The sequence below is a fragment of the Lutjanus erythropterus genome, chromosome 8 (genome assembly GCF_056507025.1).
Source record: "Lutjanus erythropterus isolate fLutEry1 chromosome 8, fLutEry1.hap2, whole genome shotgun sequence".
NCBI classification, from domain to species: domain Eukaryota; kingdom Metazoa; phylum Chordata; class Actinopteri; order Lutjaniformes; family Lutjanidae; genus Lutjanus; species Lutjanus erythropterus.
In genome coordinates, this window is record NC_139324.1 from 2,213,180 (window position 1) to 2,238,281 (window position 25,102).

Consider the following 25,102-nt stretch of genomic DNA (forward strand, 5'->3'; position numbering starts at 1 on the left):
GATGAAAGCTGCATGGCTGATGTTTTCCATACATTTTTCAATGTATTATCAATGTCCTCTACAGGTCAATTTCGCTGGTACTTTACATTGTTCATATACGTTGTCTTGGGAGTCATTGGACCTACTCCATCGTTGAGGTATGAGGATGTGTTGGGACTATGATAGCTATATAGGAACATCGGGATGATTGAATCTGAGTAGTCACAGAAAAAAATATAAGTAAGTAAATATTTCTGCCCTATGTAATTATGCCAACAATATACCATGTACCAGGTTATTTAAAAAGTAAAAGCTGTAGCAAGGGAGATACATTCTGCATACAGAAATCATGACAGCTTCACAACAACAAAGGCATGCATGGATAAGAGGTCATCATCAACTCAAAATCTGGGGCCTCATCTGAAATACAGCAGAGAAAAAAACAAAGTAAACTTTGTGAGCATGCATTAATTTTCATAATCCAATTAAGCATACCCAAGGCCAGCCAGACCTCACACCTGAGGACAATGAGACCTGATCGATGCTGATGTGGTCGACACCTTAAAACTCTTGCAGCGTTTTGACGTGATACAAATTAACAAGCAGCCAGGGTCGAAAGAGTAGAGACAGTCATTTTTCATCTGTAATGACTTTCAGACACCACGTGATCACAGCTCAGATAACCTCAGGTATTACACATATTGATGCACACACCTGAGACCTGGAACAATACAGCAGGATGGCACCTGACCAGATTTAAGTGAATATACTTTGGATTCAGTCCAACTGTGGTACCACGTCAGGTCTTAGTCACTAGGAGGACCCGTGAAGACCCCTGCTTATGTGCACTGTAGTGTATATGACCTCCATGACTTCTATTACACATATCTACTACACATCTCAGCACTTTCATGCTGTTGGCTTGTTTGGCTGTGTATTACCTTGTATTAACCACAAACACCAATTATTAGTCTGACACAAATGATGCCATTCAGAAAATGAACTTTTATGTAAAAGACACTATCAATCAGGACGCCTTGGGGCTGAGAAATAAGATAAAAACTGAACTATGTGAAAACAAATCGATCACTGTAACATGGGAGGTTAATGGGTCATTAGCTTTGACTAAATAGCAGTAAGGTGCCGCTGCTAAATGATGGAGTTATGCTTTACTGCTGCTGGGAGGAGCTGGTGACAAACAAAAACAGCATCCTTAAAAAAGACACATCTATGACAGAGCTCCAATTATTACCAAATTTGCATTGAGAAGACTCTGCGGTGATAAGCAACTGTCTCCTTAAACAGAAAAATGAAAAGCCCTTAGCTGCAGACTGTACATAATAAAGGCACATAATGATATACGGTATATAATTGAGGGAACTCTAGCTTGCAGAGGCAAATACAATGTATGTGGGTTCTCACAGTAAGGGGATATTTTACTGCAACAGAGGCCCAGGAAAGGGCTGGAGAAATTTTAAATGGAACAAGCTTCAGGGTGGGGACTGGGACATTCCTCAGTCTGCAAAACAGAATATCTTTGCAGCTGAAAAAGACAACTTGTTTTGACCTTTTTTACAGGTCTAGTAGGTCGATGTTGAAAACATCTCGTGGGCAAATGACCAAGGACGCTACTACTGTTTACATTTCGCCAAAGACAGGAAGAGCAGATTCTGCAGATGTCAACATCAGACAATTCTGCAGTATCTGGGTCGCTAAATGAAAACCTTGGCAGTGGTGGCCTTGGTACTCAAAGTTCACCTCCAGACAAGCTTTTAAGTATTCTACTTTATGCCATGATTAATATTTTGTTTACCGCTTACAAAGTTCTTTAAAACTCTGAAAAGGTGCTGGAGGCACAACTATTCTTTTTCCCCTTACTGAAAAATTCTGGTTCTAGCCTTGCGCCTTGCATGTGGGAAGTTGATCTGTAAAAGAGTGTTACACAGTGTAAGCAAAATCTACAACTCACAACAGACATATCAGAATGGTTTATGTTGTTTGTTAGCTTGTAAGCTGACACGCTAATGCTAACTCTCACTCTCTGCACTGACAAACCTGAGAGCCCAGTGCATCTCATACAGCTGCTTGAATGAGTCACCTGAAGCTGTGACAAAACGTCTGTTAGACGACTTGAGAATGGGCTGGTTTCTTTTCCTGAATAAAGTATATTAGACAGAGATTGGGTTTGTTACCAAATCTAACTCGCCCACAGTATGTATGGCTCTCCAATGTTACGAAAGTGTACAGACAGCTCCCCCTTTAGCAGAGGAATGTGAAAACACCTCTCTTGTGTTGCATCTATGCAAACTTTGCATAGATACAACTCAGTTTAGTCAAGGTCAGACATTGTAGGCGACATACACATTAGAAAAATGCAGTGTTGTGTGGAGGTTATCTTTAATCTTAAAATTTCAGAGAACAAGCCTTTTAGATTTAAGTGCATGGTAGCCGTACTTCCTCAAAGCAAGTTAGATATTTTTTTTTTCTGCAAAATAGCAGTGCATTAAGAAAATACAGCTTCCTTTTAATGGTTTCTGGCTTTTTGTATGAAATCATTGTGTTTGGGGAGGGAGATGCGTCAGTGGGGATCTTTTGTGGCAGAAAATATGGAGGTGATTTTGACAGCTCCCATTAAGAACATAAAACATTTTTTTTAACCAAACTCAGCCCTCTAGAGGTACGGTATACCTGAGGAAGGTGGTAAAATAGATCTGTTTAAAATGAAATCCTGCTGGAACTATGTTCCACTGTTTCTAAAAAAGGACAATGAGGTATGGTTGACAGCTGGCACTCTCACAGTAAAATGGGTGACAACAAACAAGGGATTGGAAATTGATCAGACTTTTTTATATCCCATACTGATAATGCCTAAATTGGCTTGAGTCCTGATCCTGTGGGTTGGCTCTCACTATTGAGAGCTTTAAATTCTTAAAGCAAAAACTGGTCTGAGGAGAAGGTCTGGCAGCAGACAAAGCCTGGCTACCTTTTTGTTTGTTTGTGACATATAGAAGTGTAATTCGATGCCTTGCCTGACACCTGACTGTGATGTCACTCATTTTGATTGACAGCTGCAGTGTTCGGCCTGATTTAATAGCTTCCTGTCTGGTGATTCAACAGCACCCCCTTGGGAGAAATGTCGACCCTGAGACACACGCACACACACGCACACACACAGATTTAACACTGAGCTGCAAACTTCCTCAGTCTCTCTTCGATGTTTACCAGCTGCAGTGGAAGCCGCAGGTAAAATCTGCTCATATCCTCACCAGGACCATGAGAGTGTGTGTCTTCAGGCAGATGTGCAAGTAGAGCTGCAATGATTAGTCGATTAATCGATGTGTCAATCGAACGAAAATTAGTTGCCAACAATTTTGATGGCCGATTAATTTTTCCAAGCAAAAATGTCAAACATTTGCTGGTTCCAGCCAGTGATTTTCTGCTTTCCTTTGTCATTTATGCCAATAAATGAAGAGCATTTGGGTTTTGGACTGTTGCTTTGACAGAAGAGCTATTTGAAAATGTCACTTTGGGCTTTTGGAAATTGTGATAAGCATTTTGAAAATAGTCTGCAGATTAATTGTTAATGAAAATAATTGTTAGTTGCAGCCCTACATGCAAGAACACACGCATATACTGCACACAAGCACATATCTGTCTTGCAGAATACTTAATTGACTGACTATCACATTCATGTTCCATTGTTATGAATACTCCAACATAATTAGGCCTTGTACCAAAAGTAAATGACCACACAACACAACACAACCTCAATTAAATGGTAATTAAAATTACATAATGCAGTTACAGTCTTAGACACAGTCTGACCAAGAGACTAAAAAGAAAAGCCTACTCATGAAAGTATTTCAAAAACACACACAATGAATATAAATCTCTTTTATATAGACAATATATAGTCTGAAGTGAGTTTCTGAACTTGTTGTAAAAACAGTGGAAAATGTGAGCCAACACTTCACTTACTCAGATTATCATCCTCCAAAACAGACGGCAAAAACCATGTCCAGAGCCTAACAATTCACCTTCAAGTGACTCAAACATTTGGAATTTAACTTGGGAAAGACTCTTTCTGGAAGAAGTGCGACCTACTTTGACCCTGTGGACTCCTCTCTCGATCCTAAACAACAAACTAAAAAATGAATCCAGATGCAGAAGTTTGACAAAAGGTTAAAAAACACTGATTTAAAAGGAAAAAAAGAAAGAACAAAAGAAAGAAAGAAAGCAAAGTTGATGTCCCATTTATGAATGCCTCTCAGCCAGGCACTAATGTGACCCATATGCACTAAAAAGGCAGCAGGCTTTTAACATTGACTAGAAGCAGAGCATGCACTGTGGTCCCAACATAATGCCTCGGAAAAGAAAATCAACAAAGATCCTTTGTTTTGCTCACTTTGCTCTCACCCCAGCTCTGGAATCTTGCTGGCTAAGCGCAGCACATACAGCATCGCAACTACAATCTGTTTATGAATTTAGTCCCAGAATTCCTCGGTTGAATCAGCCGTGGTGTCTTGGTGTCTAATCTAAAATCCAGGCTTGCTCTCTCACAGCCAGGCACTTTAACTCCTGTGGATCAAATGCAGCACCCTGACACAGTTTATCAAGGAAAAGCAACGCTACTTTTTCAGGGAGAAGAAAAAGAAGAAGAAAAAAAAGATCTATGGAGAGAAACATGCAAACAACAAGAGAGCTGAGATAAAAGCTGCTTACTTGCCTTCAAACTGGGGAGGAATAGTGAGGAGGAAGTTCCAGCAGATCTTAATAGTTTTCAGCTGTGGGCCAGATGGTGGTACACTAAAGGCTGCAGTAAGGAGAGATGATGGGGTTTGCAAACTCAACAAGAAGCGTTTGCCTAGACACACGATACTTGACATTCAAACCAAACTTCCTCCGCCCACAGTTTGTCCAAAAGGATCCTTTAGGAGTGCAAAAAAGAGACCCCTTTCGACGGGAATGGTTTCACAGTGATGCATCGTGGCATACCACGGATGACCTATAAAAGCCAACATGCAAGAGGCTGCAGTCTGACCCTTTTGCTGCAGCATGTGATTCATCACCTCACTATGTGCACTGGCAACGGCCTCAGGTCAACACCTTGGCATCGATCAAAACAGCAGTATGGCCAAAACATTATGAAGTAAAAGTCAAAGTATTTTTCCAACACAAAGCCCTAAAAGCCTCCCAGTGAGATTATGTCAACTTAATAATACCCTTTCCTTTTTCTACCGCACTCCAGAAACATTTAAGGCTCAAAAGGTGTGAATCCTGGCAGCTGAAATTGTGTTTAAAATTCGATTGTGCTTTTTTTATCACATAGAGATGAGCGGTCTGTGATAGCCTCAAAGTAAAGAGCAGAAGGCAGGCAGAGCTCAAAAAAGCACAAACCTGACAAACACCTGAAAGAGAAGCCCAATTACTCTGCTTGTTGAGAGCGCGGCAAAGAGACGCATGTTCGTTTCATTTTTCTCTGCACCTGAAACCTCATTCACATGTCGTCTCCTTGGGGTCTGATCAGGAAAGTGTCTGTCTGATACGGCATTCTTTGCAGCATCTTTAGTGTGCTCAATAAAGAACTACTACTTCAAGGGATAGTTCTGAGAAGCCAAGAGGAGTACCAGCACGGAGGCAAGGCTATGTTCTGCTGTAGACAGGGTCAGCAGCAAAACATATTTTAGCCATCCAAAAAAATCAATATCTCTTCAAATGTACACTATATTTAGAATATTTTAATTATTTTTTTCTTGCAGTCAGACAGCCTTTTTCGATGGGAACCTGCCATTTTACAAAAAAAAAAAAAGAATAAATAACATATTGCTCTATCCTCAAGGAAAAACAGTAATTTTACCTTGCAGAACACAGAGTTGCTGGTCTACCACTGCCTTGAAAGGTTACGTTGTTTGTGTGTGTGACTTTGGTAAATCTGAACAACCTTTTAAACACAAGTTGCACAATAACACAAACTCACTAACTGATTGAGGCATCAACCTGCATGTTCTGTGAGATAAAATTACTGATTTTCCTTAAGGAGTTTGGTTGAGTGATATTTAGCTTGTAAAGAAATGGTCTCCTGTTCTGAAAGGCTGATTGACGTCACAGTGCAGTGGGTAAAATATTGTAAATATAGCATACATTTAAAATGACAGATTTTTTTATACACAGACTTTTTTGCTGTAACGAGCAATGTAACATGCTAGTTTTGCAATACTAGTACTTTGTTATTTAGTAAATATTTTACACAGGCAGGGACAGGACCCTCCGCTCATGAGCCATGTGAGCGACAGACACCGCATAGCAGAGTGTAGGTTGCTGACCCTCACTAACTACTGTACAAAACACAACATCATTCACTGCATTTGGTGAAACTGAAGTATATTTCATAGAGAACATATTTCCTGGTCTTCCCTATGATGTCCTCTGGCTGCTCTGCCTCAACTTTGGGCAATTTATGTTACAAAGTTTTCTGATTGTTAGACAAGTTTTACACATTTTACTTTAGCTGCTAGTTGCCTAGGCAGCTCTGAGATAGGTCTGGTTATGTGAAACTACAACACCCAGTGCTTCTGAGCACAACCTCGGCATGGAAAATAGGGACAGAGGGGAAATAATTCGATTCATTTACTTTTTATGAGACCACAAATGAGACAAGGATTAGATTGGAAAATCAACAGAGGCAGCCAGAGCTGAGTGTTTCTAAGGACTGATTACTGTACACAAACACAGCTTTATTCACCAATTTTGGTGAAAGTGAATCATATTTTATGGATTTCCCTATGATGTCCTCCGGCTGCTCCGCCTCAGCTTTCAGTGAGTTTCTTGATGAGCACAGGCTTACTTGTCGTTAGCGGTTAGCTACTTCAACAGTTAACTGCTAGTTATCTCAGTTAGCCTACATGCAATTGACTCTGCTCACACTGGGAGCTGAAAACACCAGGGGAGCGCAGGCTAACTAACTCCAACCCTAACCCTAACACTAACCCTAACCCTAGCCCTTGAGCAGTAGCATGGCATCAGAGAAAAAACTGACAACTGAAAAAGCCCTTTCTGTGAGACAAACTGAACAGGACTCCAAAGCAGACGTCAAAAACTTGGAGAACAGAAGCAGGTGACATACACAGCGAGCCAACATCAGTCGGTTGCCAAAAGAAGAAAAAACTGTTGAAAACCTAACAATGACCAGTCTGAAACCTGAGTGTTTGGCTCACAGGAATTACTTCTACATATGTTTACCTCATTATTTGACACTTTGGTCATGTTTAATATGAACATCCAATGTTGTAACATTATATATGTAACAAAATAAAAAAAAATGCATAATAAGTCCACTTTAAGAAAAGATGAAAAGGAAATTAATGTAAACTCTAATACAGAAATTGATCATGTCTTTATTAAAATGTCAAAGATGCACAGCTGTCAGTGGTGAAGAGCTAAAGTGAATTTTAAATATTGGGCTTTAGCTGCTTTCACAACAATGGAGACATTCATCCAAATATAATGAGTTTACTTTGGACCCAGATGAATTCATGACTGTATTAGCACTGATGTGAATGCATAAGTGCGCGTTGCACACAGACTTCAAAGAGCTGCTGTAAAATGTTGCGTAGCAACTCAGAGGAAAAGTAGCTTTGGAGGATCTATGTTTTGGAAAATAATCAGCATTAAAAAAAACACAAATCAAAAGACTAAAAAAGGTCACAAACACTTGCCAGCCAATTTACAAAGGTCACTCAAATTCATGGAAGGCATTTCTTGTTCTTTTAATGGTATCTGGTTAGAGATTCAGCTCGGTCAGGGCCTTGGGTGGTGGTGTGTTTTTGCTGGCCGGCAGACCTTTGGTTTCTGCCTGAGAGAGCATTTAAAACAGGGAGGGTCTCAGGATTTGGGCTGTTCTGTTCACACTTTATTTTTCTAGGGTTTTTCTTTGCTCTGCCCTGTATCATTTCATGTTAGCATCTTGTGTGAACAGCTGTGGTGGGGTAAGGGAAGTGGCTGGGCCAGACACTTTCCAGGAAAGTGGGGCCCTTTATGCTACACAGGCTCATGTAAATCTGTACGGAAAAATGCTCCATTATACAGATGTAATGGAAAGGTTGAAGCTATAATTGATGTTATTTCTAACACTTTTCTTTTCCACTCATGTCTATACAATGATACAGCAATACAATACAATTGTATTAATCCCTCTGGCATAAAGTTGCTGGACCAGCTGGATAAACAGTCACAAAAAAAAAAAAAAAAAAAAAAAAACCCTAAGGATGCACAAGATGGATTTTTTCAACCAATAAAATCATTGATAATTACCTGCTTATTCACATCTCGGAGTAAAAAAGGCTCAGATATAGTGATGTAGTAATATTCCACAGATCTGACCAAACTATTACACCATTATTACAACAAAATAAAAAAATAAAAAAAAGAAATTCTGACTCTTTAAGCAATCATTTGTTTTTGTAGTTAAGTTCATCAAATAACTTTACAAATACTTGAAAAACGTTAAAGTAATTACTACTCTGAAACAAACAGGATACCACATCATTGACAGGGACACTCTCTTTGATCTGCAGTGCTCTGTTGACCACACTTAAGAATGCATGGCAAAAAGACCTGTGATGCAATTTTAGTGATGACCAGTGGGACGCCATGTCAGAATGTTTTTACATCACTGTCTTATGATTAAATAATTTAACAGAATTATAAATTCATGCACAGGATGCAGATGTATCCTAACTTATATTCACCACGTCATTGTCATGATACATGTACAGGAACAATCATCCATATTTTCTAAAAAAAATACAAAAAATTAAAACACTTTTGGAAGGGGATACTGACTTGAATGCCTGGATTTTGGAAATTACGCTGGACAATACATCAGTACGGTGGCTCTCAGGACAGGACGTTGAACCCCATGTCTGTGAAGAGGACTGGCATAATGCTACATCATACCATAACATATAGCAAAGATGTGCATTTTGCCTCTTGATATATTACCGTATCAGCACATCAGGGATATGGACCTTATGAACATATATTGTTCTGGTATGTTTGTTAAATTATAAAAATAAATAAAGAAACAATTGGAAAAAAAAAAACTTTACAAAGACTTTTCTTATAAAGTTGTATTGGGGTCAATAGAAGGAGGGGGTTAATAGTCCAAGATTAAATTTATGAGCAAAATGTAGGGAATATTGGAGCTGATAATTATTGGCCTGATATTTGTCTGTCCAGTTATATATTTTTTAATCGAGTCCAAGATAATTTATATCTAATAGCATCTAACAACTATGACAATGGTTAAAAGACCTACAGAGCATTTAGTAATCAGATTACAGAGGTAATGAATGATTTATAGCAGTTATTTTTACAGGTAGGTAAAATACAATGGCACCCTGACGGCAAGAGGGAAAATTCACTTGCTAGAGCATGTTCAGAAGAGGCCAGAATGCTTGTTTTAAAAAAAGAACTCTGTGATCATTTTGATGAAACGTAACCATGTTGAGAAGCAAAGAAGTTCAACAAAGCAGCAAAGAAGCATGACAGACACAACAACTCAAATGCATCTAGGTCAGCGGTTGAAAACAATACCAATGAGTCATCTTTTCAGATTTTGTTTAGTAACTAGGCTGCTGCACGCATACCTTTTTTTTCTTCCACATTTCACGTTCAGTACCAAAATGCACAAAAAGAAAAATCCTGTTGGACAAAAGTAAACAGCATAACAACTACATATACACAGGGTTTAAATCCTCTTCATCTTGCTGACAACTTTTTCAGCACCACTGTTTACAGTCCTTATGGTTTATACACGTTCAGAGTCCAATTATTTCACTCCTCGCTTGGGATGTGTGTGTGTTTGTGGGAGTGGGGAGTGGGTGGAGATGCAGGAATGTGCATCTCAATGAGAAGCATCTCAGTGGATTTTCATTGAGATTTGCAGCCTCCACATGATTTGTGTTCCATCTAAGCAGTAATGCAAAGTAGAAGTGTGTGATGGCGGCGCTGTGTATTTTCTGTTGACATGGCTGGTGGACGGTCCTGTACCATTCGCCGCACCAGAAATTATGATGACTACAGCCAAGGATGAAAGCAATCATTTCCATCCACAGCTACTGCACAGCGCCCAATCTTACCAACATTAACACCAGCAGATTTCAAGTTGAAATGATTTATGTCCAACCTGTCCTTGATTTGAAGCCTAATATCGCAGTCAGGAAATGGGTTTTTGGCTAGACTGCAAAATTAAAGGAGAACTGATGTTTTAGTTGGCCAATAGCATAAACATAGCAGCAGCAAGTTTTTAAAAACCAGACATGAAAGCTTCAGAAGCGCTGTCCTCTTACATGAATCAACATCAACACAGGCGGTGAATTTTTGTAATATGGCGGAAAACAAGCAGTGTAATCCCCGGATAAGTGGTCTCTCAAAGCTTGTTATCAAATCATTCAAACCTGAGATTATCAAATTCAAATATAAAGGCAGGATTTGTAAGTAACTGCCAGTCCCATTCAACATAAACAGGACTATCAGCTCTGCGAGGCTGTGGTGTATCAACATGCACACACTGACAATGTTAACATGAATATGTTTAGTGGGTGTAATGCTCTCCACAGCCACTGTCTCAGTTTAGCCTGTTAGCATGCTAACAGTTGATAATTAGCACCAATCACAAAGTACAGCTGAGGCTGATGGGAATGTTAATGTTTTTCAGGTTTACTAATTAAAGAAAGTTTTATAAATTGAAATTTTGACCTAATGATGGACTAGAGGACCACAAATGTCAGGGAAATACCAATTAAGTATTTCATTGAATAATGACTAACTGTATAATAAAATCAAAAAGTGAAAGAAGACTTAATACAACTGTTTACAAATGAATGTATTGAAATCTAATTTTTTTTTTTGCTATTTTAATAGGCAATACAAGAGGAATTATAAAAAGAATTATCACTGAAAGGCTAAACAGAGAAGCTAAATGATGAATCGAATCAATAATAAGAAAAGAAAAAGCAGTGGGGAAATGGAAATGCAAATGGTAAAAGGAAATTGCCTGTATGAATGCTTAATTAAAACCTATACTCTTGATTTAATTTGGAAATCCAGTTATTTATTTCTCTTTTAAACTGCATTTTCAAATAGATTTTTCAGTTCAAATATTCAGCAATGAATTCACTCATGTATTTTAAACAATTTTCTTAAATTTGAAATATTACTGATAAATTAATATTGTAGCATAGTATTAATTTTGTACAGTTATAAATACTTTTTATAATTCCACTTATTATTGCCCATTAAAATATTGTAATTTAGTTTATTTATTATTAACAACAACAACAACAACAATAATAATTTCTTGTAAATGTAATTTATTGTAAAATTAGTTATTAATTACTGAAATGCTTTATTACTACTTCTGTGACAATTGTGGTTTTCATTATGGATTCATCGTCTGGGGAACGAGTGCACAGAATGGCAATCTGTCCAGTCGTTGTTGAGATATTTCATAACTGATGCTAAAATGTCAGAATTGATGGCAGCCTATGAGAACTGCAGGACAAAAAGTCACTGTAAATTATTATTATTATTTATGTTTATGTTATATGTTATGTTATATGTTTATCACTGCTTTATCATTTTGGCATATCAGCCTTTTTTCTTTTTTCTTTTCAAATTTGTACTGCGTTCACACCACAGCTGTAATTACCTGTTCCAAAATTCATCCTTATTCCTCCTCCAGGTACCAGTAATGAAAAAAAAACTGTAAGTGCAACCTACTATAATAACCATCCTCTGACTTTATGACAGTGTTTAAGTGCACTAAATTTACAGAAATAAATTGCATTTATTATTTATTATTACTGTCACCAAGTGTCAGCTCTATGCTGCAGAGAGCTGCCTGGGCAAGTGACAGACTCCTGACATTACCTCTCTGTATTTGCATGATGTAACCTCTCACATTATTTTTAACAGTTTGGTAACTGTAGAAAGAAACATCTGCAGAGTACTTTGGCTGGTTTCTTTTTGGGCTGCAAGTACAGATGATTTTTATTACTGATTAATCTGCTGTTTAGTGTCTCGATTAATCAATAATACTAGTCTATAAAACAGCAGAATCTTGTGAAAATGCTCCCTAGACCAATGCTCCAAAACCTAAAAATATTCAGCTTCCTGTCAAATAAGGCAAAATAAAATGCTAGAACCAGTGAATGTTTGGCATTTTTTGAAAAAGAAACTAAGAGTGGAAGATGCACACATGTGTCTGTAGTCCCTCTGACAGCCACTAGAGGGTTACAAGATTGTATATTGGATTGAAGTAATTTAAAAGCGCCCCCAAATTCTTTTTTTTTAAAAATACAAAGCCAATAAAAAAATTGTACAAGATGCCACACTCTCAGCTGCAACTGAAACAACTAGAATATTCAATCAAGCTGGATCTTAAATATTTAGTAGTGAAAAAGCAATTTCTTTGCAATTGCACATATGGTTAGACAGCAGCTACTTGCTGGAAACCTTAGTAACATGTGGTGATGCAGAGCCAGCTAGAAAGTAGGCATGTGTTGGGCTCATAATGAATAAAGCAGCTCCTTATACAAGCATACTCCATCCATTCAATCTTCATGCAGATGGTTCCACATGACCTCTTTTCATGGATGTTTATCATGCCTCTGTGGTGAGAGTGGGAGGAGCCGTATATGTACATCAAGGGGCTGCCTGCAGGTACAAGTGTAGTAAGCCTACAAGTACACACTCTCACATGTGAGTTACAACTGCAACAATATAAACTACCATGCCCCCTTAGCAAGTTATGTCTGATCTATTAAATCATCTATTTAATCTCCATGGCAACAGTGGGGCACGCATTGATCAGTAGCTACACTTCTGTTTTAATCTGTTATTTTTATGTAGTAGTGTAAGGGATTACAGTTTCCAAAACAGTAATTATAGCACAGTCACTAATCTAAGTAACTCTACTGAGTTACTCTTTGTCATGGGTAAACTATCTTACGATGGCATGTACATGTGGTAGTCTGGGCAGGTCACGTCAGCTGCTAGCTAAAAAACAAAGGATGCAGCATGAGGGAGAGGGGCAAACACGGGTAGAAGTATTGTCATTGCTTTGAGTTTGTTTGGCTCCTCAAGACAGAGTATGGGGTGATGGAGTCTCATCTGAAAGACAGACTCACTTTGTTTCCACGACAGCTGACATCTGGACAGCCAACAACAAAAACTGCCTGGGTGTTCACAGTTCACTGGATCAGCAGTACAACTTTGGAGTGCAACAAGGCTGCAAACAAGGTATAAAGGTAATACAGTATTAAACAAGTACTATAACAAATTACATTTCATAACAAGCACCTTTTAAAAATTAATAGTATTACTTTTCATAGGAGTAATAAGTAACTTATTACACTTCCTGAGTAACTTGCCCAACACTGCATTGCATCTTTCAAACACCAGCCAGATCAGCTGCATGCATTGCTGAAGACAAGAGCTAAGTTAACCTAGCTTGAAATGGACAAAATGGGATTCAGGTTCGTCAAGCAACAGGAAATCAGAGACTGTGACTGCACACACAGAGACCTGCTCTACAACAAAATCCCTGACCAAGCTGTTGGCACTTCACAGGCGGACCAGTTCTGAGTTGATGGGACGCAATATGCAAGACTCCGACAAGACAAGGGGAGGAGGACTCTGTGTTTAGACTGATGATGCTTGGTGTTCAAAAGTTAAAACTGATGCACAATGTTTCCCAGTCAGCAAATGTTTTTTTATGTGTGAAGTATGAGAAATATATATTAAAGCAATATCACAATAGAGGGAGTGCTGTTGTACTGAATATCAGCACAGCTGTGATTTGACTGTAGGCACAAGGCTGCAACAGATTTCCCCTTTAGTTATCGGATGGATCCATTAAACTGCCTCAAGACTGTATTCACCTCACTATTTTTGACTGAATGTCCATATGGATATTTTTCAGACATGGACCAAACAACCAGATCAAGGCCACCTGAAAAGGTCACACTCGGTCTGCTTCCGAGAGGACTCTGATGCAGTTTGTTTGTGGTCTAAAAGCAAATTTACAGACCACAGAATTTTATGATGACAGATATGTGACTTTGGCAGGTTTTTAAAAGCTGAACTATTAATAAATCCATCTGCTGATAGTGAAATCTATTCAGGAAGCCATCATACAAGCAATGTGTATATTACTGCAAATTATGTTGTAACAATGGTCACACATATGAACCTAAGTGTGTGTATTTCCCTGATTAACAGATCAGAGACTGTTAAAACTTAAGTGTTTGTATCATAGTCTGTGTACTTTGTCAAATTAAAGTATCATACCAAAAGTTGTTGGGAGGCAATAGCAAACCTCAAAGTGCATTAACATTCCAAAGGAAAAAAAGGTGCAAACTGTACAACAGGCAAACTCAATAGGGTCGTGAACTGACCTTTTTTCTGCTGAATCTACACCAGGAAGCTAATTAAAAGAGACAAGCCATGCAATATCATGACTACATGGTAAAAGCAGGAAGGTGTCTACTGCTAATGTTCCCCTTGTCAGAGCAGAGCTACACACTTGCTTTGGACGGCTCAAAAGGTCATGTTATGTCTGCTGTTACACTGTACTACTGATATGAATAAATGAACTTTTCCTGTTTTCATTCAGCTGTTGTCGTAATTCACCTTCTGTCTCAGCAGCAGGAATCTCAGGCTCAGAGGGAATTAGGAACTCTAAAGTGTAGGTAGGCTACTCAGTTTGGTTGTGAGAGAGTGCAGAACAGTATTTTCAGGAAGATTCATGTCCATGATGGATTACAGCTGCAACTAATTATTATTTTTGCTATGGAATAAGCTACTAATTATTTACACGATTACTTGATGAGTCATTTAGTCTATAAAAAGGCAAAACATGCTTATCCCTATTTCCCAGAACCCAAAATGGCATATTTATATTGGTTGTTTTGTTCAACCAACAGTCCAAATACCCAAGACTCAAACATTTACTTTAATGTAAGGTTATTTAAGACATATTTTGCTTGAAAATTACTGAAATAATTATTCCATTATTAAAGAGTTGAACTGTTTCAGTTTTGCAATAAATTGCCTGTGTTGTCTTTTTTTCTCTTGTTCTTTCATTTGATTTATTTTTAATAAGTGGCTGGAATTAATCAAAACTTGACTAGTCCTCTTTAGGGATATCAGGAAAACTGATACATTGGTAACAAGACAATGCCAAAATTTTGAAAATGTGGCAGTACTCATTTTTTTTAAGGTCCCAGAGATGCAATTCTCCTGGACATAACAGGGACAGTATATGTGTTTACAAGTGGGTTGGTTTGCCCATCGGGCAGGCAGGTTTCGATCCACTGTCTAGAAAAGTCAAGAGGCAAAGCAGTGGTATGTGGTAAGTATCAAAGACACCCAGAAACATTGTATTTAGTAGTCCTCCTTCCACCTTCATTCATCCCTTTCTGTCTCCCTCTTTCTCACACATATACGTGCTGCCTTCACCGATGCACACAGCAGTGCATCCAGTGCACACCTGATCGGTCTCAAAGGGCAACAAAACAGTTAAAATACTCCAACTGTGGACTCAAGAAGAAAATCACTTTTGCTCTTCTGCATTACTTTCCAGACACAGGCAACCTGCTTCCCTGATGCATCAGGCCTGGTAAATATCCCACTCAGTCTTTTGTCCTAGAATCTCAAAAGAGTTTTTTTTTGTTTTGTTTTTTTTTTTCAGATGGCAAAAAAAGGCTGAATTTTATGACTCTTCTTTGAGTTTTTTTGACTGTGCTCTCAGGCTGGCTATTGAGAATCATGGAAATTCAAAGGTATCAACTATTAGGACAGCATGGTCCTGAGTTCGAATCCCCCAGCCGGCTCGGGGGCCGGGGAGTTTGCGTGACTGTGGCAGGGCCTTTCTGAGCGGAGTCTGCATGTTCTCAGCATGGGTTCTCTCCGGCTACTCCGGCTTCCTCCCACAGTCCAAAGACATGCAGCATAATAGGTTAAATGGTGACTCTAAAATGCCCTTAGGTGTGAGAGTGAATGGTTGTCTGTCTCTATTTGTCAGCCCTGCGATGAACTGGCGACTTGTACACGTTGTACCCCACCTCTCGCCCAATGTCAGCTGGGATAGACCCCAGGCTGCCTGCAACCTGTCAGGATACGCGGTTACAGACAATGGATAGATGGACGGAAATTCAATGGTATCAACTACTAAATGTCTTGTATCATGTCAGCCTACTTGGTGCAGTTAATTTTGTAACAGTCAAAAAACTCTTTATCCTCTTTTCAGTTCTGCAGTTCACAGAATGCTTCATCCTCTTTAAGTTCAATGTTTTAATTTTCTCTTCCCGTAAAGCTTTTACCAGCCTTGTATAGCTGGTGAACACAGCGGAGTATCTAGCAGCTAAACAGCTAACATTTCCCTCAGGAGATGGTAGAGACCAAAAACAGAGCTAAAAGAGAATAAATATAATAAGTTACATTCATCAGGTGGACACGACCATGACATGCTGCTCTGTGGTTTTGCAAGATAATTATGTTGTGTTCTTAGTGTCTTTATGCATGTTAACAAAACCAATTAATTCAGCTTCAATTTTCCATTTTTTTCTGGCAAAGCTTTTAAAAGCCTCTGCGTAGAATGAGACAAAACTTGTTTATGAAAGGTCATAGAATAATTGTTGGGCACCACGGTAGCTCACTCGGTAGACAGTGTGGCCATGAACAGAGTCCTCAGCAGCAGCTGTGGTTTAGATTCCAGCTGGTGGCACTATGCCGCCTGTCTTCCTCCCACTCTCCCCATTTTCCTGTCTGGAGCTGTCATATTGAATAAAGGCTAAAGAGCCCGAACAATAATCATAAAGAAGAGGAAAAAAGGCCATACAGTAATTGCCCATCAGGATTTCAAAGAAAATACAGCCATTTAAATCCCTAATAAGTTGTGGCCACAGCAAACTTGATACTGATGGGTCTTAATGGGGTTATCAGAGCTGTTTATTGCTTTTTTGTTAAACTATGTTGTCCTGTCAAGTTGCTGTGAGCTGCTGTATCTTACAGTTGTAGCTTAACAGATCTCACATCTTAGATCCCTCATAAAATGCAGCCTTGCTCTATAGCTGATATTCTAACCAAAAATACAAGATACAACAATACAGTTTTTAAATTTCTCTTGCTGTAAAGCCTTGAATATTTCAGCGAGGTCCAGACTTCCCTCAGCATTCATTACATACATTTCCAAGGATTAAAACAAACATGTTTTTGCAGCCAAAGAAAAACCGGCATTTATCTTTGAAGTTTAACCCACCTGATGCACTGAGGTCTTCTGAATCCACATCATCTTTTCTTCAAATACTCCCACATTTTACCCCAGTCAATGGAACAGAAGCTCAGAGCATTATCAGATGGTTCAAGGCCTCTGCAGGGTGCGCTTGCTGGCTCAGTCCATGTGTTCAGCCATAAAGCACGAGTCAAACATCGGAATGAGTTTAAAGGCCAGCAGATTTAGTTAGAACATATTCTCTAACGTTTTAAATGTCAAGGCTTTGTGATGTTTCTCTGGGAAATCTTCTTGGCCAAGTACATATGATGCACACTGTCTCTACATTTAGCAAAGAGATCAGTTTTGTAGTTTAGTCAACTCACAGAATTAGTATTAATGAACTACAACTTAAAAAAATCTGCAGTGGTCATTTCAGCTGATGAGTTCGATGTTTACCATCTTGAATGTGGATGACATATTTCTGTGGTATTTGCACAAAGCAGATCTATATTTCGAGTTACAATGGAAAAGATTCTTCCTGATTCCATCAAAACCCTGTGTGTGTGTGTATAACACAGCTCTGAAGAGAGGTCAGAGTTATGAATGACTGTAAAACCTCCTTACAATCCAATACTGAGGGTGCATGTGTCGCAGACAAAACAGCTGAGATGTTGCATGTGCACTGTGGAAAAAATGCAGTGTACATGTATTTGAAAACTGTGATCTTTCTGAAAAAATTGGAGTCCATGCGGATGATTCGAGATGAAGTGTTAATTGTAATTGTAAATGATGAGATTCTGATGCTAGATGATAATGAGGCTTGAGGCACAGTGTGGATTATATTACTGCAGAAAACTTAAAGACTGCCAGTCATAGATTTTGTCCTCTGCTTTGTGTTTTACATGTTTTTTACTTCATTGTGACCTTCCAGATTCTATCACCTCTGCATCATTAGCACCTTGTCATTAATGACAAGGCTGGTAAACTAGATAGCATGGATAATTATAGACCTACTGCCCTTGCCAGTATTCTCTCTAAAGTGCTGGAAACACTCATACTAACAAGGCTGGAAATGTTGGTTCTCACCACCCATTATCAGTATGGCTTTAAAAGAAAACATGGCATTGAAACATGTATTTATGCTCTGAAGGAAATACTGCAGTTACTCAATATTAGGGGTGTAAGAAAATACCAATACACTTGAGTATGACTACATTATGTATTGTGATACTGTATTGATTCTCAAAAACACTGTAATGTGATACATACAAAGATTCTTTGCAGTGGTTCATTTTGTGTTGTTTAAAACCTGAGCCACAAAATAGATAGTAGCGTTCTTATCTATCTTTGTTGTTCTGATTGAAAAAGTAAACTTTTTTAACTTTTATACATATGGTGGTGGGTTCTTTCTACTATGACAGTTTTCCTAAAATTAGATAAACAGAGACACAGCAATATATCACCATGCTAACAGGATTGCAGTTTATTGCAATATGTTGAATTCACAGATCAGAAACCTGCCAGCATGGTGTGAAAAGCAAATCTGTACTTTGGACATTTAAACACTGACTCTCTTTCCAGAGAAGACTACCAACACCAGACTACTATCATCATGTTGTTGGTCTCAGGATAATGGGTTCACTATTCTAACAAGGTGCCATATCTTTAAAGAGCATCAGCTTCATGTTCATTTCATTGTTTATATGCAGTAGTATTAAACCCTTAAGGATGATCAGTGTAACTTCATAAAGGAAAACAGAGAATTGTAATTGATTAATCCAAATTACATGAAAACTAAAAGAGTTATGATACAATGTCTGACTTAAAAGGCTGCAGAAACAATAGTGAACAGATGCCCACAGTATATAGATTACATACATTTAGACACATGTGCATGGATACATGCTTATATACACACACAGAAATACATAAATCTATGCTTCAGACATTTTAAAATTTCTTTAAATCCAAACTTAATTGGGAGATAATATTATATTGAGACGATTAAAGCAATAATAATGTCACTGTGCACAGTTTGTTTCTGAAAGTTGCAACAACAGTTCAAGTTTTACACAGTACCTGTGTTTGTAACATGTTGTCTCTCCTGAATTCAAAATAATTCATAAACAGCACAAGTGCTGTCTATTTAAAACCAAATTTTCTCCGCTTGTCTCTCCTTCCTCAGCCATCATGCTAGCCAACCTCACAGTTACCATCAAATTCACATCAATAAATAATAATAATAAATAAAGTTGATGGCTAGCTGAGGGTTCAACTGATTAGCCAAATGGTTTGGATGCATAGCCCGTGAATCCAGGACTTCATCTGATAGGTCAAATATTTGCATGCAAGTGTGAATGTAAGCCATGTGTAAATCAAAAACAAAGATTCTTCTCATTCATTAGATTTTGAGCAATCTTTTGTAATGTGTTTACTGCCCAGACTAATTGCAATGATGATGAAAACAAAGTATATTGGTCAGCACAACTGGAGAGCAAGGAAAGTCATGAAAAATTGTGTGTGGCTGTCAATAATCTATACTTTTCAATGGAAGATGTGTTGTTGAAATGCTCATGAAGTGTCTCAAACAGGGCTGGAAATTAAAACCCGCCATCCCTAAACGTGGGTGAATTTTTGAGCCTATCAGGTGGTCAACCTACTTGCCACAGTGGTGGGTAAACAAAGAGGAGCGATAAAACATATTCATTTTAAATGCACCACTATGGCTTTATGTAGCCCTGTCTGTCTGATTGTGACTAGCATGCTCAATGTCCCACCCATGGCATAATTTGATTGGTTACACAACAGTAACAGCCAATCAACAGTGAAGGCTGCTGTGTAACAGACAGGCGAACAGACATGGCGGGTCCCCAGAAACTGGAGCTACTCTGGTGACCAGGCTTTAGCTGTGTCGAGGGAAAGCCGACAGATACAATAAATGTCAAAATCATATGTTTATTATTATTTCTATGATGACAGCATTAGGGCTGAACGATTTTAGGAAAAGATCTAATTGTGATTTTTCTGGCAGATATTGCGATTTCAATTCGATTCACGATTTTTTTTCTTCAAATCAAGCTTCAGTGCAATATTCACAATGTATAGTAACATTTACAATCATTATTAATTATTCAAACTAGGTATTTGTGAGGGCTTAAAGAAAAATAACATTAAGAGAAAAACTACTGACTACTGACTGTGTGTGTGTGTGTGCACACGCACACACACACACACACACACAGTTCTGGTCCATTCATTAAGTTCCATATGATGTTTGCTGCATTGTTGGTTATGATGCACGTCAGAGGAGTGTAACTACGAAGCGAGATAAATGTGTTAGCGAGCTATGTTGAGTCTAAATCCAGGGTTTTCAGTGTCACGAAAGTGGCTCTCTTTTAACCTGCTAGATCACCGTGGTAATTTATGCTAAACTCATAACCTGGTCGGCAGCAGGTTATGTTAAGAGTTTCAGATTAAATCGTCTGTAAAACGCGCCGTTCTTTAACTTATAATTGTCCTAACAAGGTTGTTTATGAGCGATATAGCTTTTAAACTGAGGGAAGACATTAAAAATGAAAAGCTGCTGAGCTGTATGTTTGTAATATCACCGAACGAACCCATATAATGTAAAAATGAAAAGCTGCTGAGCTGTATGTTCGTTATATCACCGAACGAACCCATATAATGTAAAAATGAAACAGCGGCACAAACTGTCTGCAGCGCGCTGTCATGATGGTAACCTCCGTTTGGTGATGCAGAGTCATTATTCCCGTTTGCTCCAGATCATATTAACACTTTAAATTGACATCGTATAAAATCCACACACTAAAATAATGATGAAACAACTACAGACACTTTGAATACTTTTTACTGTTATCTGTTTTGTCTCCGTGATATTGCAGCTCAGATCACTGATAAGAAAATTCATCATCATTTATCACGGACAATCTTAAATCAGTTACACTCATTTTACGTTCGTTTAGCCAAAAACTTAAGTGATGTCCACGTCTCTGTCATCATAGGACAGTGTCAGACAGACTTTATCATGTTTAAATCTGCTGTATGGAGTTTTATTGTTTAATAAGCAGTTTTCATGTTAGAATAAACCGCAGCATTAAGACCACATTTAGTCCATCAGTAATTTTCTGACATCATTCTTCTTCTCCTGCTTTATTTGCAGCAACAATGTTGCTTTTTGCCGTAATGTATTTAGTATACTTTCCACAGCTCGTAATTATAACAACTTGATCATTTTGCTTCAAGTAAGTGGCTCGCGATCGCTTCATTTCATGCGGAAGAAGAGTGAAATGACGCAACAAACGCCCCTTTTATGTGAGCGCGCACAGAGTTTGAAGACGAAAGCCTGGATTAAGAAAGTGAGTTGTGCTCTGTGTTGAGCTTGCTTCGTAGTACAGCCCTCAGGAGCACTGCAAAAAACCGCGGCTTTGGCGATCACGTGATCGCGTTGTCTGAAATCGCATCTAGACAGCATGCACAGTTTCCCAGTTACACAGCTGAAAATTCCTACAGCCTACAGGATTTCACTCAGTCCTTCACTCAATGCATTGTGTTGCAGTGACATACATTAAATACAATAATGTACTTTGTCACAGCGATATACAGTTAATTAATGTCCTTTATCTGTTCTGAGTGAACATGTCTTCAGTGAAGTTTCTGCAATTTATGAAAAGAACAGAATCAGTCTCACTGCAGCTGCAGAGCAGCTTTGCTGTCTGTACCACAAACCCACTGCTGATGAAACCCAACTACTAACTGAGGACTTTGCTTTACAAGTTTCATTTATTTTTAATAAATAAAACTTTGGTCAGCTCTTTTGTTTATCTATTTAAATTTCCAGTTAAATTAATGTAACTATAAGAAACAACTATAACTATGAGAAATATTTATATAACTATATATATATAAAAAAATACCGCTGAGAGCTCCCTGTACTTTTTGTTAGATGGTTAGTGTTCTAACATCAGACGTTAACTCAGAACTTTGAGTTCTGACTTAAAATGGATCTACAGACTACACTGCACCACTGCTTGACTGGTTGTGTGTGTGTGTGTGTGTGTGTGTGTGTGTGGTATGTGGGAGAGAGAATTAAAAAACAGACAACCAAAAGTGAAGTAAATGTGTTTGAATTATTATTATTATTATTATTATTATTATTATTATTATTATTATTATTATTATCATTATTATTATTATTATTATTATTTTTGTTACACAAAACTTCATGGTTAAAAGATTAATTTCCACACATCTCTTTTCTGAATCTCTGCTTTCTCTGACTGAATGATCCACTTGTGAAACACTCTAAAATCAGTCATGCACAAAATCAGACGTTTCGGAGGGGTGAAGTGAGAGCATTCTGCCAACCATGATGAAATAGTTGCTATCATTCTTGAACTACAAGTAACTATAAAAACACACAGATACAGTAGAGCTATATATCACGATATGTGTGTGTGTGTGTGTGTGTGTGTGTGTGTGTGTGCATGTGTGGAGCCAGTACATAAGAGCATAACAACCAACCAATCGACCAACCGACTACAAGGTGTCAGTTCTAATAACTGGGACTATTTTTAGCACAACTTTCAGCACAGTTCCTCGGGACTGTTCTGATATATCTTACAAGTATGGAAATCAGAATGCGATATTAAAAACAGATTAAAGTAATTTTAAGCATTAAATGAAAGAATCCCTCTGTAAGGTTTAAAAACTGCTGAATAAACGCTTGCTGTGGGAGAATTTTCCTCTGCTAATAGAAGTAAGGTGCACCACAATTCATATGCTGTTCAAGGTTTGGCTGCATATGATTTTTAACTACGGACTGTGAAAGAGAATTGATTAGGCAGAGCCTGTGGTGCGATGCATGCTTGTAATAATAACTACCATAAAAATGACTAAGCACTTGAAAACAAGACTACACAAAGATCCCATCGGGGTAAACATGTCAGTGAGAACAGGCTGAAACATATTTCATGTGTGCCACTCAAAAGACATTTCTACCCCTGCTGATGCCCCTCCATCTGGAGAAGCATCTGAAGGATGCACTAAAGTGCTGCGATCTTTGAAATGTTCAGACTTGCATCACATATCCTGAAGAGATTTATCATTTACCAGCAAGTACCAGGGAGCTGCAGTCACAAACATTTGAGGCAAAAGTGTGATACTGCCACAGATCTGTGTATAAACTGAATTTCCACCCACTGTATTTGCAAGCAGCATCCATATAGGTCATAACTTTTCTTTTATCTCTCATAGAATACTACACCAAAGTCTCAAGCGATTTCCTTCGTCTTGTAAAATCTTAATCTGAACCAGACCAGCTTGTAACAAATGTGTTCTGATGGCAGCATGGAAGTGGACATGTCCTTCAGTTGTCTGGGTTGTAGAGCTAAACCACTAACTGCCAGTTTGGTTGCACTAAAACTGTGTTCACTGGTCCCACTTTCCTCTATATTACACATAGATATTCAGCCCGACATTGGTCTATCATAGTTATATCCGTCTACATCGGTATTGGCATATATGCTGTCCAATACGCACTGATATAAAATATATATATATGTGTGTACACAACAACAACATATGTGCATGTAAGCAAGCAAGGTTGTTTCTTTTGTTTTTTTTTTCTCTCTTTTTTTGGACAAAGGATCCCTAAAAACAAGACAACCCAATGTTACACATCTCATTTTCCTCACAGGTAACTCCTCTATTTTGCCCCATGGTATATACCATTGGACAATGTTGAATCTTGACAACTTCATAAAGACAGTTACTACACGCTGATGAATCTTAAACCAAAACATAATGACTCAAGCTTATTTATCCTCCTCCCGATCACATTCACAGGCTAAGACGGCCTCACAATACTGAAATTTTGAAAAAACAGCCTCAGAGTCTCCGGAGAATCTGCCACCAAAACCCAATTAAGATAAGTACCTCAATCAAGAGGAAAAAAAATAAAGAATACTATTGAGAAAAAGAAGAGGAGAACTGGAAGAAGGCTTCATAAAGAGAAATCCCATTACAGTTACTGCAATAAAGACCTTTTCAGTGGTGTGGTTTCCACATTCAAAGCATCCCAACCCTAATAAGTGGAATCTTAACTGCAAGGCTAAACATTATTTGGCAATTACATGAGGCTGAAACTATTTCCTAAAAATGTGTCTACCAAGACACTACTGTTTTTTTTTTTTTGTTTAACCTCACTGTGTTTGTGAAGCATAAAATTGAAAAACCTCGACCAGGCAAATAGGTAAGATTCTTTCCTTCTTCTTTTAAGAACACATGCATAACTTACAAGTCAGCGGTCAACACGAGAGAGTCTCTTTTCATAAAATAATGCATCACTGATTTGGGTACGAGACTCATCATTAGTGTCACAGTAGTCCAGATGAAGTTGTGATGGAGAAGTCTGGTTCTGGACGGAACCATATGAATTCCTGGAGAGGGAGGAAACAGCTGACCAAGCACAGCATATCTGGAGGGGCACGGCAGCTTCTCCAAAGTGTTTGGATAAAGACTGCTCAGATTTGTCAAGGGCCATCATCTAAAGCCATTATGAATGGATGCTGGATTGCAGCCAGCAACAAATATGCCCAGTACCCTCTCAAAACCACTGTTATTTATAAGTGATTTCTCCTTGAATCCCTCAAGAATAAACCATTTATGACTGTGAAACTCATTAAACTAGAATTAGTGCTTTGTGCCAAACAGTCAATTCCATGTCCATCCATGTCTGCCCAGACTCGCTTAATATGTGCAGTGGGGGTGTCACAATTTCAATATTAAATCAAAAATCGATTGAAATAAGCTTTCAATTTCAAGAAA

General features: G+C 38.3%; 1 protein-coding gene across 4 annotated transcripts in view; it reads right to left on the reverse strand.

Moving 5' to 3' along the window:
- gulp1a (GULP PTB domain containing engulfment adaptor 1a) overlaps positions 1 to 25,102 on the reverse strand; it is a 136,980-nt gene that overhangs the window by 47,826 nt on the left and 64,052 nt on the right. Inside the window, exon 1 of one of the 4 annotated variants that reach the window (XM_084724236.1) lies at positions 4,706 to 4,880. The exons of 2 other annotated variants lie outside the window; for them this stretch is intronic. In XM_084724236.1, coding sequence (XP_084580362.1) covers positions 4,706 to 4,865 — 160 coding nt within the window. In that variant the 5' untranslated portion in view covers positions 4,866 to 4,880. Of the gene's footprint in view, positions 1 to 4,384; positions 4,428 to 4,705; positions 4,881 to 25,102 lie in introns of those variants that run through there. One more of the 4 variants, XM_084724234.1, reaches the window with a different exon arrangement.